Source organism: Geotrypetes seraphini, chromosome 2, assembly GCF_902459505.1.
Source record: "Geotrypetes seraphini chromosome 2, aGeoSer1.1, whole genome shotgun sequence".
Lineage (NCBI taxonomy): Eukaryota > Metazoa > Chordata > Amphibia > Gymnophiona > Dermophiidae > Geotrypetes > Geotrypetes seraphini.
The window spans coordinates 56,538,396-56,557,639 of NC_047085.1; the positions used below are offsets into that span (position 1 = coordinate 56,538,396).

At 42.4% G+C, this 19,244-nt stretch overlaps 1 protein-coding gene across 1 annotated transcript in view; it reads right to left on the reverse strand.

Annotated features, from left to right (window-relative positions):
• Positions 1-18,745, reverse strand: part of TRHR (thyrotropin releasing hormone receptor) — a 31,772-nt gene extending 13,027 nt beyond the window's left edge. The window contains exon 1 of the mRNA XM_033933331.1: positions 17,960-18,745. Within this exon, the coding sequence (XP_033789222.1) occupies positions 17,960-18,745 (786 nt within the window). The remainder of the gene's footprint in view (positions 1-17,959) is intronic.
• Positions 18,746-19,244: the final 499 nt, after the last annotated feature.

Below are 19,244 nucleotides of genomic sequence, written 5' to 3' on the forward strand. Positions count from 1 at the left end.
TCTGGAGTTGGCTGTAAAATATTAAGAACATTCTCTTGGGAAGGATTGTCATCTTTGGAAAAATCACAATCTGGGAAAATTTATTTATTTATGGAGAAGCTAGAGATGTTTAAATACTTATGTGGCATAAATGTGCATGAGTCGAGTCTCTTTCATTTGAAAGGAAGCTCTGGAATAATCTAATCTAATCTAATCTAAACATTTTTTTACAGAAAGTGTGGTAGATGTGTGGAACAGTCTCCCAGAAGAGGTAGTAGAGACAGAGACTGTCTGAATTCAAGAAAGCATGGGGATAGGCACATGTGATCCCTTAGCGAGAGGGAGAGATAATGGTTACTGTGGTTGGGCAGACTGGATGGGCTATTTGGCCTTTATCTGCCATCATGTTTCTATGGGCTAGATTCACTAAGCAAACCTCATTTTGGTTCTTGACCCCACTGCCTTTCAGCTTGCCTTAGTGTTCTTTTGTGGATTCAAAGGTTGCTGGTGAACCAGGGGGCTGGAGGCTTGTTGGTGGTAAGTCAGGCTGCTCTCTTCCAGGCCAGGCCTTTGCAGGTATTACTGAGGTCTCTGATGCCAGCAGCCATGATTTGGGGATTGACCCAAGTTTCTGATCTGAGTTTGTGTGGTTTTGGGGGGGACGTGGGATGATGTGTGAGGGAGTTGGAATTCAATGAGGTGGTGGTCTGACTATGGGACTGGTGTGACCGTATAGTTCACCTGCCGGGGTTCTATGTCAAGGTCTTTGTGTATGAAGAGTAAGTCTAGTGTATTACCGGCTGAGTGTGTGGGGGTGGATATTGCTTGGTGGAAGCCCAAGTCTGTTATGATGGACAGGAAGTCCTGACACATCCCAGAGGTTGAGGGGTAATCTGGAATGTTGAAGTCTCCTAAAATGGTCACGTGCTTATGAGAAATGAATAGTTTTGTGATGAAGTCAAGGAGGGTTACAAGGGCCTCCATGGGGGAAGTGGGCACTCTGTACACCAGGATGAAGGTGATCTTGTCCTTGGGGGCCTATTGTGAAGGCTAGGGCTTCTAGTGAGGGGAGGGTGATGGAGTCTAATAATCTAGGTGAGGTGGATGACTTGATGATGGCTGCTATTTCACCAGCCCTTTTGGTGGGGCGGGAGCAGGCTAAGGCTTGGTAGCCCGAGGGCATAGCTCACCCAGTGCTACCCCACTGTTGTCACAGAGCCAAGTTTCTGTGATCATAAGGGCATCCCAGCCTTTGTCTTGGGTCAGGTCGTGGAGGGTGGTGGATTTGTTTGCAGCTGATCTGGTATTGATAAGGGCTAGTGAGAGTGAGTTGTCAATTGGGGGGATGAAGGTAGGGGGGATGGGAATGAGGTTTAAAGGGTTCCTGGTGCGGTGGCTCTTGTGTTGTGAGCATAGTTCATCATGCTTGCCTTGACCTGTGATAACTGGGATGGTGAAGTATATGGTTGCTAGCAGTGCTGGGTTTGCAGGGGTGTAAGAGTGGTTGAGTGGAGGCTGCCATTGTGTGTTGCTGTTCCATGCTTGGGGGGTAAGGGTGGTGGTGTATGAGGTTGGGGCATTGTGGTTCAGTGGACGGTTGGGGGGTCAGATGAGAAAGAGAGATGTATGAACTAGGCCAGTTACTGGGCAGACTTGTACGGTCTGTGTCTGTGCATGGCCGTTTGGAGGAGGATGGGCAGGGGAGGGCTTCAATGGCTGGGAGGGTGTAGATGGGCTGGAGTAAGTCTTAACAGAGATTTCGGCAGTTGGAACCCAAGCACAGTACCGGGAAAAGCTTTGGATTCTCGCCCAGAAATAGCTAAGAAGAAAAAAAAAAAAAAAAAATTTAAATTGAATCAGGTTGGGCAGACTGGATGGACCATTCGGGTCTTTATCTGCCGTCATCTACTATGTATGGTAGCTTGAAGTGTGAGCAGCATTGTTGTTGCAGGTGACAAAGTGAAGTCGCTGGAAGGTAGTGTTGAGGTGTTTGGCGACCTCTGTATACAGATGTCCGTACTTGGTTTGGTTCCTCATTCTCTTTAGAACACACCAAGGACCACACAGACCCTTTGGCGGGGCATGCCGGTGGAAGAGGCCCACCTGCTTTGTGACTCTATAAAAGGCCATCTGGGCAGGTGAGGTTGTCAGTGCCGGGGGCAGGGTTTCCCGCTGAAGCAGCTGGGTGGCTGGATGATGCGGCATGGAGGGAAGCAGGAGAAAGGCTTCTCTGCCTCCACGCTGTGCTGCAGGGCGTCCTGGGCCAATGTACAACATAAAATTCAGTCTTTTTCTGGTGAACAAAAAAGTGCCCTTCCCCCACAAGGGTTAATCAGTGCTGAGGTTTTTAGAGTCCTGTCCTTATGCTCCAGCCAACTGCTTCAAACTCAGCAAAGGCAGCATAGTATAGCCCCAAACACTCCCATTGAAAAAATGTTCAAAAACAAATGTTTCTCAAAGTTTTCCACAACCAAAAACACAGTCTTTGTGCAGGCTTAACCTTAGGAAGTTACCACAGGTAAACTTACTTCCATTGCCTCTGGCAACACTTGTTCATGACCTCCATGGGTTCCTCCTGAATTAAGGCTCCTGCCTTAAATCTTGGAGAAGTCTCTTCAATTTCTATGGACTCAAGGTCATTACCTTGACCTAAGCTGGTTTCTCTGTCTCCAGGAAGAGACCCTCTTTTCCCTGTCCTCTCTGTTTGTAAGGGGAAAAAAATTGCTTGTAAGGGAAAAAACTGCTGGCTTTTTAGAGCGAGAGCCTCACCCAAACCTGTGTGCACCTGTTCTACCCTGAGGATCTCTTGGGCTCCCTTAGTGGCCTTCCTGAAAACTGCAAGGCTTTCTACAAGCAGTGCCTTGCTTAAATTTTGTATTTGTAAGTCTGCACACTACCACTTTGCTACTAGATAGGGTCTCCATTTCCTCCTCACTGAGATCATCTGGGAAAAGTTCATTCTCAAACAGGGCTTTCTCAGGATAGTCAGTAAACCTGGCCTGATGATGTAAAGTAGATTTTTGAGTGGTGTTTTTAACCCTGGCCCTGCCTTTCTTAGGGTTCTTGAAGGGGACCACGGCAGGCACGGAGCCTGACTAGTGACAGGCGTTGCTAGGTGATGCTAGCCACGATGCTGAAAGGAACCTAGGTGCTGGAAATGTAGGCCTGTAAAACCCTGGCCTACATTTCCGGTGTCTCAGGTCCTTGGGAGCTGTGATTCTGGAAGTGGCGCTTACAAAATCCAGACCTTAATGTTTGTTCCCTCAAATGTCCTTTGTTATTATTCATTCATGAGTTTTTTGAAATATTGTTTAATCTGCTTTTCATATTACTATTCTATTTTTTTTCATGGTTTTTATGATTGTTTATAGAAATTTTCAACTCCTGGCGCAGGCAATGTTATGCCAAAACACAGCTGTGCCGAGTCTTCATATTTGTGCCACATGAACACTGATGAAGTGAAGAAATAAATATCATTAGTTTGAAGATTCATATTGGTTCTCTTTTTTGTAGCTCACTTTTGTACTGCTGTAGAGAAAAGAAATTGCCATTATGAATGTTCTTAATGTAGTATATTGGAAAATGTAATCTTTAGAAAACACAGAGGGTGTAATTTAAGACTATTGAATATTCCGCATGTACCTGCAATTTCAGCTTTGGAGATGTTTAAAAGTTTTGCCGTTAAAGTATTTAAGATTCCATCTGAATTCATACTTTTGATTACTAGTGTCCACTAAAAAGAAAATTACTGGTGGACTACTGCAGCATCATCTACCTAGGATCTTACCAAAAAAACTACCAAAAAATTAAGAACAATCCAAAACACAGCCATACGGCTGATTTTTCACCTGAAAAAAATCAGACCACATCGTCCCATATTTCAAAAAACTATACTGGCTACCAGTCAAGGCCAGAATAATTTTCAAATTCGGTTGCCTATGCTTCAAAACACTATTCGGCACGGCACCCACCTACCTTCTGAATCACTTTGTTCTCCAAGACAAATTCCGCTTCTCACGCAGAACATTATTATTCGCCTTTCTGACTCCCAAAGGATGCAAATTCATAAGATTCCTCAACAAAACACTTTCCTTCCAAGCAGGAATCTGGAAAAATACTCTTAAGTGACTTACTCCTTAACCAATTGTCATACCGATCATTCAGAAGATCACTGAAAACCCATTTATTTGACAAATTAGTTTAACTTTCTTAATCGTTTTTCCTCTACGTCTTCCAGCATGCTCCTGTTGTATATAACTACATTACACGCCTGTCTGTTCCCTCCTATTTCATACTCATGATGTAACTTAGCTGCATTCATGCAGTCTCTCTTGTAAACCGTCTTGAACTGAAAGGCATGACGGGACATAAATAAAGCTATTTTTATTATTAGGTCATCTTTGAGCAGAGATATTTGGAAACTAACTGAATCCCTCCTGAAATCTGATTCTGAACTGGTGATAGCCACCTTGCTGATAATATGTGCTTGGACTCAGATAATCCCCACTGTCCTAGTCAGCAGATTAACCATTTCCCCTAACTGTCATGTCTGTTTAGATTGTAAGCGCCTTTGTGACTCTGTACAGCACTAGGTATGTCTGGTAGTGCTATAGAAATAATAGTAGATAAGGATGTACTTCTATAGATGTTTTTTCCATGGTTTATGAATTCTATAGTTCAAATGTTTCCATATGTTACCAAAGATATGCAGCAGAGAAAAAACAAGTTTTCTTATGAAACCAGTAGTCCTGAAATGGGGGAGAGGGCGGGAGAGATTTTTTTTTTCTAAGAATTTTCTGGTAAATGTTTAATTATCAGGGTACCCATTATATTTTCTATGAACTACAACAATAAATGATTTTTGTTAGTGCAAAAACTCTTGAATTACAGGCTTCTATTCCTCCTAGATGTATCTTTAGTTAATGCCACTCCTGTGACTAGCTCCCCTATTTAGATTGACTTGTACATCCGTGATAAATGGGAATAAGGACTTTTGCATTCATCCTTTACTTACAATGATTTCTTTTGAATTGTATATTGAAATCCTCCCTATCTATTGGGGTCTATTGAATTGACAGAGAAATTATGATTACTGTTAATATTTTTTCCTGAATTTTTTTCTTTTCTTTGAATATTCTTTTCTGTAACAAGTATACAAGGCCTTTTCCCCTCTCTATAACAGCAACACAAAAACAAATCTGCTCAGCACTGCAGTCACAGTTGATCTCCCCAAGCTCTAATACAAATTTCCTAGGAGACTGTGATGATTCCCCCTCTCAATGAGTAATCTCTATGGAGATTCTGTGGCATTAAATGAAAACTTGGGTTTTGGCTTGCTTTAGCAACTGTGTCAACTGAACTAACTGTAAAACGATAGTAGACCTTTACCTTTAAATGTTACCCTCTTTCTAAACTCTATCAACATCGAAAATTCATACATTCAAAGATTCCAAAATCACTTTCAACAATATTCCTATTTCTTTGAATCAAGTCTCAACCCCATTTCCTGTACCCAAGACCTTCAGAACCACCAAACACCTTAACACTCCACAGACCCATTATAAACCCATTTTTGCTTACTAATACTTATGAGGAATTTTAGGAGACACCTAAAAACATATTTGTTCTTGAAGCACTTAGGTAGCTGATTTGCAAAATCTTATACAATAACTGATCTTTAAGGTTTTTAGTACTAGTTTTTAACTTTGTAAGTTTTTACTCAATTTGTAGTATTAACTATTGTAAACCGCATAGAGCTTTACATTCCTTTGGTATATAAACTTTTATTATTATTATATTATTATACTCACCAGTTGCTCCAAATCATTACCCCAACTTCCTCACCAAATCCCTTAGGTCTCTACTTCTAGCAGAGGTACTGTTTCTTTAAGACTCCAATATCTATTATACTTGAGGCTATTTGGGGCTCTACTGGACTTCTACACTCTCCAGGTGTCTTTTGTGGCACTTTAGTTTTACCTCTCCTTCCCCAAAAATCTCTCAAACAGTTGGTACAACATGATGCCTTTAAATTTAAAATCTGGCCTCAAGTCCTGCTTCAGCCTGTCTACCCTTCCTCTTATACCTTCTGCCAGCTTCTTCCAGCCTCTAGCTTTCCTCAAGATCTTTTCCGTCTCCTAAACCTTGAAATAAAAAGTTTCAAGTTTATTAGGATTTTATATACCGACTATCAAGGTTATCTAAGCGGTTTTTACAATCAGGTACTCAAGCATTTTCCCTCTCTGTCCTGGTGGGTTCACAATCTATCTAACGTACCTGGGGCTATGGAGGATTAAGTGACTTGCCCAGGGTCACAAGGAGCAGTGCAGGGTTTGAACCCACAACCCCAGGGTGCTGAGGCTGTAGATCCAACCACTGCACCACTGGCCCCTTTTAAAGATTGAGGCCTAAAACTTTTGTAGCATTGATCTTTTCTGCTCACAGCTACTGTCATCTCTAGCACAGCTTAGCCCTCACTCCTGGCATGTTCAGCCAGTACTCAAATCTGACTCATAAATGCAGGCCCCCGGTGCCCTACTCTGCCCTCTTTCTGCCATCATGATTATCAGCTGATTCACCCATGGCTCGGAACTGCTACTCCCAGGGAAGCCCCTGGAGCATTTTTGTCATTGTTTCCAGCCACTTTATATTTAAAAAATAAAAAGTGTCACAATTTTGGTCCCAGTCAGGATCTGACTTTGGCCTTACCCTCTGTGGGCTCAGTTGTCCACCTGGGCTCTTTGCCATAAGCCTCCAGCCACCCAAATTCCTGCTGGACCCCAGGTACTTTTATTATTATTATTTACATATCAATTTACAATAAATTTTGTTGCTATGTGATTTGGGAGCATGCTAATTAAATATGCTAATTTACATGAGTTACAAAATATTAGAATATATTTTTCTGAAGCACATTTTGTTCGATTACTTTAAGCTTATGTTTTATCCCGTAGGGCAACTAAAATTAATTATTTGTAGGTCTGTCTTCTATCAACTTAAAATGACTAGTGTGTACAGAATGCAGCAGTTCATCTGTTGAAAAATCTGGGCATTCACAACCCTGACACTGGCCTTGGCTCATTGGCTGCCCATCGGAAAACAATGTATTTTTAAAGGCCTTGTTTTAGCCTTTAAATTGTTTCACAACATGGTGCCAGGCTATCTATCAAAGAAATTATCAATTTATGTTCCTTCATGATACTTTCGATTATAAAGAGAAAGTCGACTCTGTAGACCTTCTGGATGATTCCTCTACTTAGATAGTGCCCAGAGGCGAGTTTGTTCTCATTTTATACTTAAACTGTGGAACTAAATCCCATCATTTAGGGATCATTGGAAAAAATATTAAGATTCAGGAAAGCTGTAAAGTCTTATCTTTTTATATAACTATTGTCTGCTAATATGAACCCAGGCAACTTGTACCCATTCTTGTAAATAAATTTAATTCAGAAACTACGTGAACCAGCTTAACCCCTGTCTAAAACTATAGGCTCCTTTTACAAAGCTGCGGTAATCGCTCTGATCCCCGTAGGAATTTAATGGATAGTGGAGCGTTTGCTGCACGGCAGCTGCTACCGCAGCTTTATAAAAGGGGTGGTTATGTGTTTATATTATCGGTTCATAGACAAAACCGCGGAAGACAAAGGCGCGCGCCGACAACTGAGCGCAAGACGGAAGTGCGGGCCAAAGAAAAAGAGTGTTTTTAGGGGCTCCGACGGGGGGGGTTTGTTGGGGAACCCCCCCAGTTTACTTAATACATATTGCGGCGGCGTTGTGGGGGGTTTGGGGGGTTGTAACCTCCCTCATTATATTGGAAACTTAACTGTTTCCCTGTTTTTTAGGGAAAAAGTGAAGTTTTCAGTAAAATGTGGGGGGTTACAACCCCCCAAACACCCCACAATGCCCCCACAACGTGGCGCGATCTGTATAAAGTAAAGTGGGAGGGGTTCCCCCCCACACCCCCCCTTCGGAGCCCTTTAAAACAGTTATTTTCTTCAGCGCGCACCTCTATGCTGCGCTCAGTTGTCTGTGCGCTTCTTTGTCCCGGCGCGCTTTTGACCTGACACCATATTATCCTGTTACTGGCTATTGTGTATGATGCTTTGTAACCCGTTCAAGGTTCTTTTGGGAAGAAGGGATAAAAAAAAATTTTGAGTAAATAAATGGCTGTCTAGATGCTGATTGCTTTCTTAACCTTCATGACACAGCAACAAATTCAACACTTCTGCTGCTCTTCCAATAAACGATGCTGCCAGGTCTCCTAAAAACCTACGTTCTTTCCCTCTGTGAGCAGAAGGAAAGGTTCTATAGCTCTTTCTATCTTCATTGACAAAATCATGGCAACTTTATTCCATCTCATGGTCTGTTTACATATACAGTAAGTCAAAGTGTGAAGAATGATAAGCAGGTACCTGAATCTCAATGATGGGAAAGAGAGCAGGAGATAAGCACCCCCTTCGTTCTGCCAGTGAGGAGGAAGAAGCCCGAGCTCTGAGAAGGTTTTGAGCAGCATTGTTACAGACACTCTCAGGTTCATTTTTTAAAAAGATAGATGGCCAAAAGACAGCATAAACCAGCACTTGGACATCTTACTAGTCAAAACGTCCAAGTGGGCATTCTCAAAACAGACTTTCTAGATGCCTTTCTGGCTGTTTTTGTCTCCAGTGCATCCAAATCTTAAGGGGGCGTGTTAGAGGTGTGTTTTGGGTGGACTTAGGGCGGGCTTAGGACTTAGACGCTCTTCAGGCATAATCAAATCTTTAACAACAGGTCCTGGGCTTTTTTTTGTTGTTGTTTTTTTAGATGTTTGGAGCTAGACTTGTTTTAATAGCGTCTAAATGCTAAAAAGTACCCAAACTGACCAGATGATCACTGGAGTGATTAAGGAAATATTTTTTTACAGAAAGGGTGGTAGATGTGTGGAACAGTCTCCTGGAGGAAGTGGTGGAGACAGAGATTGTCTGAATTCAGGAATGCATGGGGTAGACATGTGGGCTCTCTTAGAGAGAAGAGATAATAGTTATTGCGGTTCATAGACAAAGGCGCGCGCCGACAACTGAGCGTAAGACGGAAGCACGCGCCGAAGAAAAAGAGTGTTTTTAGGGGCTCCGACGGGGGTTTTTGTTGGGGAACCCTCCCACACTTTACTTAATACAGATCGCGGCGGCGTTGTGAGGGGTTAGAGGGGTTTTAACCTCACTCATTATTCTGGAAACTTAACTGTTTCCCTGTTTTTTAGGGAAAAAGTGGTTTTCAGTAAAATGTGGGGGGTTACAACCCCCAAACCCCCCACAATGCCCCCACAACGCGGTGCGATCTGTATAAAGTAAAGTGTGTGGGGGTTCCCCCCCACACCCCCCCTCAGAGTCCTTTAAAACAGTCATTTTCTTTGGCGCATGGCTCCGCGTTGCGCTCAGTTGTCTGCGCACGCCTTTGTCCCGGCACGCTTTTGACCTGACACCGTTATTGCAGATGGGCAGACTTAATGGGCCATTTAGCCCTTATCTGCCATTATATTTCTATGTTTCTAAGTATTTTCTCTTGTTTGAATATTGCTGCAACTTGAATATTAGCAGTGGAATATTTATGTACACCAGTGATTAGTCATCCCAGGCAACCATGAAGATAAGTATCTTACTGCACAGTAGTAAATGATTTGGTATGGAGTGTTGATATTGAAGATTTAAGACAACACAAAATTTTTAATGGCATTTTTTTTAGAGACCAATGACTCTACTAGCCTCTTTGCAGGACATATAGGGCTCCTTTTACAAAGGATTAGTGCGCGCTAGCCGAAAATCTACCACCTGCTCAAAAGGAGGCGGTAGCAGCTAGCGCGCGGGGCAATATAGTGCGTGCTATTCCGCGCGTTAAGGCCCTAGCACGGCTTTGTAAAAGGAGCCCATAATGTACTGAAACTAAGGGGTGAAAAGTTTTCTGAGGTTTCTTTTTCTCCACATTTTTTTCTGTTGTTAAGCACAGAGGTCTTTTTGTCGTAGTTATCTTTCACTACTATATTGTTATCTAGAAATTGCAACATATAGGGCCCAGAAATATAACTGGGAACTTTTCAGTTATGCTCACTCTGAAATTTGGTGTGGAAGGATTGTCCACATATATTGTCACTCACATATTCCCTGTATACTAATCCCTTCTGGGGATGATCCCACCCTAAGGCTCCTGCCTTGCTGGGTATCTCATTCAAGAAAGAATAACTCACTGCTTCCTGCTCTAGTCTCTTCCCTCCCAGGCATAAGAGCATAAGAAATTCCGCTGTTGGTCAGACCAGTGGTCCATCGGGCCCAGCAGTCTGTGACGGCCCTCAGGTCAAAGACCAGTGTTCTAAATGAGTCCAGCCTCACCTGCGTACATTTCAGCTTAGCAGGAACTTGGCCAGCTTAGTCTTGAAACCCTGGAGGATGTTTTTCCCCTACAACAGACTCCGGAAGAGTGTTCCAACTCTCCACCACTCTCTGGCTGAAGAAGAACTTCCTTATGTTTGTATGGAATCTATCCCCTTTCAACTTTAGAGAGTGCCCTCTCGTTCTCCCTACCTTGGAGAGGGTGAACAGTCTGTCTTTATCTACTAAGTCTATTCCCTTCAGTATCTTGAATGTTTTGATCATGTCGCCTCTCAGTCTCCTCTTTTCAAGGGAGAAGAGGCCCATCTTCTCCAATCTCTCACTGTTTGGCAACTCCTCCAGCCCTTTAACCATTTTAGTCGCACTTCTCTGGACCCTTTCGAGTAGTATCGTGTCCTTCTTCATGTACAGCGACCAGTGTTGGACGCAGTACTCTAAGTGAGGGTGTACCATGGCTCAGTACAGTGGCATGATAACCTTCTCCAATCTGTTTGTGATCCCCTTTTTAATCATTCCTAGCATTCTGTCCGCCCTTTTCGCCGCTGCCGCACATTGCACAGACGGCTTCATCGACTTGTCGATCAGCACTCCCAAGGCAACTATAATGAATAAGAAGGAAGATACCGACATCAGTGCCTCCAGAGAAAGCCTCTTCCTGATGCCCAAGAACAATGTCACAGGTTAACAGGGGAAGGTGGGGAAGATTGCCAGTTGTCAGTGTCTGCTGCTGTGATTGAGGAAAAGTAGCACCAGCTGAGTGCGTCCCACGGTAGTAGGGTTGCCAGATTTTACTATAGTAAAATCCGGACCCCACCCTAGGCCCACCTAGTTCCACCCATCTCCGCCCTATTATGCCTCTGTCCTGCCCTCAATCCCGCCCCCTGCTGCCTGCTCTCGTCGGGCAGGAGGAAATCCGTGCATGCGCGGATATCCTTAAGCCCGATGCGATTAAGAGGAAGCTTTTCAAAACCTGGACTCAAGCAGTTTTACCTCTCTGTCCTGGCAGGCTCACAATCTATCTAACACACCTGGGGCAATGGGGGGATTAAGTGACTTGCCCAGGGTCACAAGGAGCAGCATGGGTTTGAACCCACAACCTCAGGGTGCTGAGGCTGTAGCTTTAACCACTGCGCCACACTCTCCCCCATCAGATGATGATTAGTTCATCAGACTCATTTGTGTAAGAGAGCATCTATAGCAAAACTCATCAGTCTACAAAATATTTTTCAAACTTTACTCAAAAATATAATAATAATAGATCCCATTAATTTAGACAATTTTCTTTTGGACAAACTGGTTCTTCAGGATAATCCACTTCCCCCTCCGTATTTGCGGTGGTTAGGGGCAAAGCCGGCCCGCGAATATTACAAAACCACGAATAATATTCGGGCCGGTTCAGCCCCTAACCCTCGCTTCTACCCGGCTATTTTAAGCCCTGTAAGCCTTACCTGGTGGTCTGGGCGGGTTTTTGGGTAGGAGCGATCTGCCCATGCTCCTGCCCCGTGCAGATCGCTCACAGGAAATGGCTGCCTTGAGCTCCTGTCGTACTCTTGAGATGACTGGAGCTCAAGGCAGTCATTTCCTGTGAGTGATCTGCACGGGGCAGGAGTGTGGGAAGATCACTCCTGCCTGAAAACCCACTAGACCACCAGGTAAGGCTTAAGGAGGGCTCACAGGGCTTAAAAAGCCCGAAAAATGAAAATGATTTTTTTGGCCAAAAATCACGAATAATCGAAACTGTAGATATGGAAACCGTGAATATGAAGGGGGAAGTCTAATGCTTTTTTGGGTTTTTGGAGAATACGATTACCGTACTTAGAATATAAATTTAACTGTCCCATGTTTATTGCTATTTTTAAGATTGGCATCTATGTGTGATCTCGAGATGTGGACTAGATGATGTACTTAATTTATTTGGATCATTTTTATCGATACAATTTTCTCTCATTATCTGGAATATCTTCCTGTAAATTTAATTTTGAAAAAAAAAAAATAGGGCTCCTTTTACGAAGCTGTGTTAGGGCTTTAACGCGCGGAATAGCATGCGCTACATTGCCGCGCGCACTAGACACTAACGCCAGCATTGAACTGGCATTAGTTCTAGCCGCGTAGCGTGCGGTAATATCCTGCGTGCGCCAAAAAAGCTAGCGCACCTTAGTAAAAGGAGCCCTAAGTCGTGGTAGAGGTTTCTACCATGGGCTGGTGAGGTGAATGCTCCGACACTTAACAGGAATTTATGAGCGTCAGAGCATTTACCTTACTGCCTCGTGGTAAAAGCTTTGTAAAAGCCAGCGATAATAATCTACCCTCAAAAATTAATCTTCAACAAATTATGCATCAAAATACTGAATTATAAAAACTTAACTTTAGATTTAGTTTTCAAATGACAAATGTCGGGTAGCCAGTTCCCAACATGAATCATGTTTTGTTTATCCTGCATCAGGGTAGTTATTGTCAACTCATCTCTTAAAGGCCATTTTACTGAGCTGCGGTAAACACTAATGCGTGCTTATTATAGGTTAAATTCTACTACAGTGCCCTCAGGTGTACTGTGGTAGTTTGTGTTTGACGCCATGCTACTAAAAAACAGAAAATAATTTGTAGCATACGGACCATATTTGGGGGCACAGAGCAGGTATACAATTCCAACTCCTAGTCCAGTCCCTAATTCTGGGTTAAATTATAGACTACTGCAATGTCCTCTACCTACCATGCACCGCAGGCAGAATAAAGCAATTACAGACCGTACAAAACACAGCCCTCAGACTGATCTACTCATTAGGCAAATATGACCACATCACCACTGCATACCTAGACTCACACTTGATCCCAATGCAAGCATGAATATTATTCAAATTTTACTATCTACTCTACAAAGCCCTAAATGGTGCCGCCCCCCTCATACCTGAACAAACGCCTCATCTGGAAGAACACCAAGAAGAACCAAGAAGGCCAAGAAGAACTCTGACTCCTTTTGCTCACCCCCGACTCAAGGGCACACTGCGCAAAAAAAAGTACGACGGCCTACTAGCAACACAGGCAGCAAAACTAGACCACCACCTCTCCAACCTGCTGATAACACCTGACTACAAAATCTTCCATAGGGAAATAAAAATCCTAATATTCGGAAAATTTGTTAGGACAAAATGATGCTGAACAGAAAGATATCTCTATCCCTGTAATTAGCACAATTTGCCACAGCACCATATATTCCTCCACTCCTGTACCTTGTTCTTTACCCTGTATCTCTTCTGGTAATGTCCAGCCTACATCTTTTATAATCCGCCTAGAACTGCAAGGTTATGGCGGAATATAAATCACTAATATAATATAATGTATACCTAACGTGACCATTAATTTTTTTTCATCAAAACGGGACATCTATTAATTTTCAGTCCCATCCCCAATCCCGCCCTAGCCCCATCCCAGCCCCACCCCCAATTTCTTCCATTCATTTTTCATGTACACACAATATCTTATTAATTCATAATGGTAACCATAAATTTTTTTTTAAAAAACACAAAGCACACTGTACGCAGAGAAAATGTTAATTATCATTTATGAGTTTTGGTTTTTTTCAAAGATGTCAAGGCAGATGACTTTAAAATATGCAATGTCACCTCAGTAATTATAGAAAAATAGACAAATATAGAGCAAAATATAGCCAGCAGATATAAATTCTCAAAACTGACACATTTTGATCACTACATTGAAAATAAAATCAAATCATTTTTCCTACCTTTGTTGTCTGGTGATTTCATAAGTCTCTGGTTGCACTTCCTTCTGACTGTGCATCCAATATTTCTTTCTTTCACAATCCAGCCCCATCCCCTTTGGGTCCAGGTCTCTCTCTCTTTTCCCTCTGTTAGCCTCCCCAGATCCAGTGTCAGTTCTCCTTTGTACCTATCACCACCTTTGTTCCAGGTCTCCCTCTCTCTCCCTCCTCTGTTATGATCTTCCATCTCTCTGTTTTTCCTCAGGGTCTCTCCCACTCTGTCTGCACCTCACATAATCCTGTATCTGCCTCCTGTCTTTCCCCTTTGGTCCAGGACTTTCTCTCTCTAGTCTTTCTTCTAGTCTCCCCCCTTTCTCTGCCTCTCTCTCCTTCCTTCCTTCACCCCTCCCCTGAAGCCAGCTTGCCTGCCTCCCTACCTCCCTATCATGCCAAAGCTAGCCTGCCTGTCTGTCTGCCTCCTTCCCTCCAGCGCTGAAGCCTGGCCTACCGCCGATTCTTCTGCTCACAACACCTCCCCCACCCGGTCCATTGCTGCTTCCTGCCCGCCACCGCTGCAGGAAAGGAAGGTCTAGGCGCTGGCCCACAAGCCTTCTCCCTGACATCAATTCTGGCGTTGGAGAGGAAGTTCTGGGCCAGCCAGGCGCCTAGACCTTCCTTTCCTGTAGTTGCGGCAGTGAGCGGGGAAGCAGGGAGAGAGTCCATTCTCCGCGATCATCTGTCCCGTTGTCCTCACGCACAGCTTCGGGACACTGTCTCTGAAAATGGGACATTTCGGCGTCCCAAAGCTGTGTGTTGGGACATTGCGAAAGGGGATTTAAAAACGGGAAGGTCCCATTCAAAACGGGACGTATGGTCACATTATGTATACCCAGCACTAATCAGCACAGCTGCTTTGCCTCGCACTAATCAATTTAACGTGTGGTCAGTTTGGGAGCCCTTACCACCAAGTAAATAGGTGTCAGTAAGGGCTCCTGCACTAATGGCCATGCGCTAATTGGGAAATTAGTGTGTGGCCATTAATGGGGAAAATAGGAAATGCGCTACAAGAGGCCTCGGCGTATACCACAGGCCACTTTTTAGGACAGCATTTCTACAATTCAAAAATTGATGTATAATTTGATAAGGATTCATTTTTGAGGTAAGAAGACTATTTCTGGTTTTTGCAAAGCAGTGGTAGGAGTTTCTACTATGGGCCGGCGAGGTAAATACTCTGATGCTCATAGAATTCCTATGAGCGTCAGAGCCAGGAGCCCTATATTTTTTGAGTAAAATTTGAAAAATTATTTTTGGAAAATGATGAGTTTTGGTGTAGATGTGCTCGGGCACAAATGAGGTCAAAGAGCTAATGACCCTCTGCTGGTCCCTCATGTTTTGAGTTATTAATTTATAGAGTTGCCTGATTTTAAGGCCAAATGGATCGACACGTGGGTTCTATTCACTAAGCAAAGGTAGGGGAGGGTCATTAGGGTGGGCAGACTAGATGGGCCGTAGCCCTTATCTGCCGTCTATTTCTATGTTTCTATGTTTAGATGGTATTGGGATGTGTTATTGATTGATTATATTAGTCCCACACCATTTTAGATCTGGAGTACTCTTTCATGCAATTGTATTCTATAAAGGAACATAGGAACCTGTATTACTTTATAGAATAGACTTTGAGGGCCTGATTCTGGTAGAACTTCCTACCACGGCAGTCACCTGCAGATCATTTTAAAGATCAACTCAAATATGTTTAAGCAAAGAAATGACTAAAGAGTTTGAAGGTTTTCAGGTAGAAAAATGAATATCAAATATTTGCAAACCGCACTCAAGACTTGAACCCCTGACGTATGGAAGATAAAAGCAGTGCCTTAAGGCATAGAGTTATAGAGGGAACTTCATCTAGAATTTGGTAACAGAGCCTCTGCAGACTAAGCAGATGACAAATGGCTTCTTGTCAAAACTTAGAGAAGTGAAGAAAATGATTAAAAGTCAGTGCAGCTGTGTTTGCCCAAACCACACCCAAAGCAGGCCCGATCAGATTTGAAAGTTTTCTGGTGGGAAGTCCTAACGGTGCCTATGACGTCAGATGCTACTTAGGTGTGCTTAGTATAAGAAGGTCCATCAGAGCAGCATTAAAAAACACATTTTTATATATGTAACTAACATCGTAGGGACGTGTATCTGGCGTCTATAACAGAAAAAAGTTGATTTTTGGGACTGGGTATCGGACGCCTACCTGACGCCTAAGTAATGCTGATTGCAACTTGCGTCACGTGGACGTCTAAAGCACGCCTACAACTAGACACAGTTTACAGAATTGGGGCCTTAATGCCTGGCCATGTCCTGGCACAGACATTGAATATCAAGGGCTAATTCAGCATATGGAGCGGTCAGAGTCAATGCGGACCCCAGCTGAATATCGGATGGGACCCACAAAAGTACAAAGTCAATAAACCCCAGAACAAGCCTCCCCACCCCACCCACAACTGTAAGCTCAACAAGCCTACCTTTATAATCCCTGGTGATCTAGTGGGATCCTATGGGCAGGAAGGAAGCACACTCACTCCTGCCTGTCATATGTATATTGTGTCAGTGTATCTCTTCACTTTCATTGTTTCATTGTTTGTTTTTGCTTTTTAAATAGGTACATGTTTTTGTGATTTTTATAAATATATGTTGTACTTTTTTACTCTAAATGCCCCTGTATTGCTCCATAGTGTGACCTCATCTGGAGTATTGCGTTCAATTCTGGTCTCCTTATCTCAAGAAAAATATAGCGACATTAGAAAAGGTTCAAAGAAGAGCGACCAAGATGATAAAGGGGATGGAACTCCTCTCGTATGTGGAAAGACTAAAAAGGTTAGGGCTCTTCAATTTGGAAAAAGAGACGCAGCTGAGGGGAGATATGATTGAAGTCTACAAAATCCTGAGTGGAATAGAAGTGGATCGATTTTTCCCTCCGTCAAAAATTACAAAGACTAGGGGACACTCGATGAAGTTACAGGGAAATGCTTTTAAAACCAATAGGAGGAAATATTTTTTCACTCAGAGAATAGTTAAGCTCTGGAACATGTTGCTAGAGGTTGTGGTAAGAGCGGCTAGCTAAGCTGGTTTTAAGAAAGGTTTGGACAGTTTCCTGGAGGAAAAGTCCGTCGTCTGTTATTGAGAAAGACATGGGGGAAGCCACTGCTTGTCCTAGATCGGTATCATAGAATGTTGCTACTCCTTGGATTTTGGCCAGGTACTAGTGACCTGGATTGGCCACCATGAGAATGGGCTATTGGGCTTGATGGACCATTGTTCTGACCAAGTAAGGCTATTCTTATGGTTTTAGGTGTTTTTTGTTTGGATACAGTTTTTTTTTAATGTTTCTGAATTTTTTTTTATTTTAACTTTTCTAACATCATCGCTCCTCCTGAACTTATTTGCTCCACTTCATCAATGACGTTGAAACCGTGGATTGAAGACAAGTTTTATTTTATTTTTCTTTCCAACTTATGTATTATCTTTAATCTTATCTACTGTTTTGCCTTTTGTCCTTGTTTTGTTTTATTTATATCATTTAAATTTCTCCAGAGTTCTATTGTTCAACGGTTCACCCTTCTGCATATATTCCTTTCTCTATTCTCTATTCCAAAATATTTAGAACAATGCTGAACTGTTAAAATGTTTATTTTATTTTTTCTTCTATCTCTACCTTTCACTTCTTTACTACCCTCCAGGTACTTTAGTTAGATTGTGAGCCTTCGGGACAGTAAGGGAATTTTTAAGTACCTTTCTTATTTAAAATCTTTAATGTAGATTTTCTGTAAACCGCTTAGAACCTAACGGATGTAGCGGTATATAAGAAATAAATTACATTACATTTTATGTTTATTTATAGTTTGCTTAACATTCTTACCTGCCTTCTAGAAGAAATAGTGCTATTAGAACACCTACTGGACATCTTGGAGTTATAAGCCTTGCTGTGATGAGTTGACTCATTTTTCCAAGTCTTAGAACTTTCTTTAGGATCTGAAGGAATAGGATTCAAGAACAATATTCTGGCAATGAGCCCATAGAGGACTGCAGCCAATGTCATTGGCACAACATAAAACACAACAAAGTCTATCAAATAAATAGGAGAATAGTAGCTTCTGGGCACTTTGTAACCACAGTTCACAACGATGACGTTTTTGTAAATTCTTGTATTCAGATCAAGCAAGAAAAACCACATCAGGCAATAAATAGATGTGAAAGCCCAGACAAAAATAATGATTTTTTTGGCTCTGGAAATGGTACATAGAAACTGGGCTTTGATTGGATGACAGATTGCTAAATATCTCTCGATGGTGAAAGCAGTGATCGAGCAAGAAGAAGCATTGATGCCTAGGTACTGAAGATATGTAATACAGAGGCATCCAGCATATCCATACACCCATGAGCCATAGATACTGTCTGTTACGTTAGGTAGACCTGCAGCTACTAATACCATCAAATCAGCTATTGCAAGACTCACAAGGTAGCAGTTGGTTGGCGTTCTCATATGTTTTGTCTGGAGAACAACCAAAACTACCATAACGTTGCCCACAATGCCCAGTCCACAGATCAGGATGACCAAGAAAATAGTGACCACTTGGTACTCGAGACCTTGTCTGTCCTGAAGCAGTGTCTGATTGTTGAAGTCCATCGTAGTCTCGTTGTCCATCTTCACTGATTCGAAGCGTTTTCTGAAACGGGATTTTATCAGTAAGACATCTTTTCTGTGCAGCCCTCTACTTTTACGAAAAAAAAGAGTATTTCTTCCTGAAATAAAAAATGATAATATGGTGTTAACAGTAAGGTGCAGACTGGTGAACTTAGTATTGGCATGGCACTATAATATATCCGTTATCAATAATCTTTATGCCAGAATTGTTGTTCTCTTTGTGGACTCAAGTCATATCTTGTTCCCTAATCTGTGTTAAATTAGAATAATAACAATCAACTAAAGGTAATTGGATAGCCACAATATAAAATGTTTTAGCTCTTTATTTAACTTAATGATGGCACAAATAGTTTTCTATATTTCATACTGTAGCAGTGTACTTAAAAATTCCTTTATATTATGACTGACTTTCCTGTTGCAAAGAAACATACAGTCTGTTGTATTGCCATCTTTGGGTATTGTATTATAGTGCTGGTTTATTCCTGGTCATACATGGTAA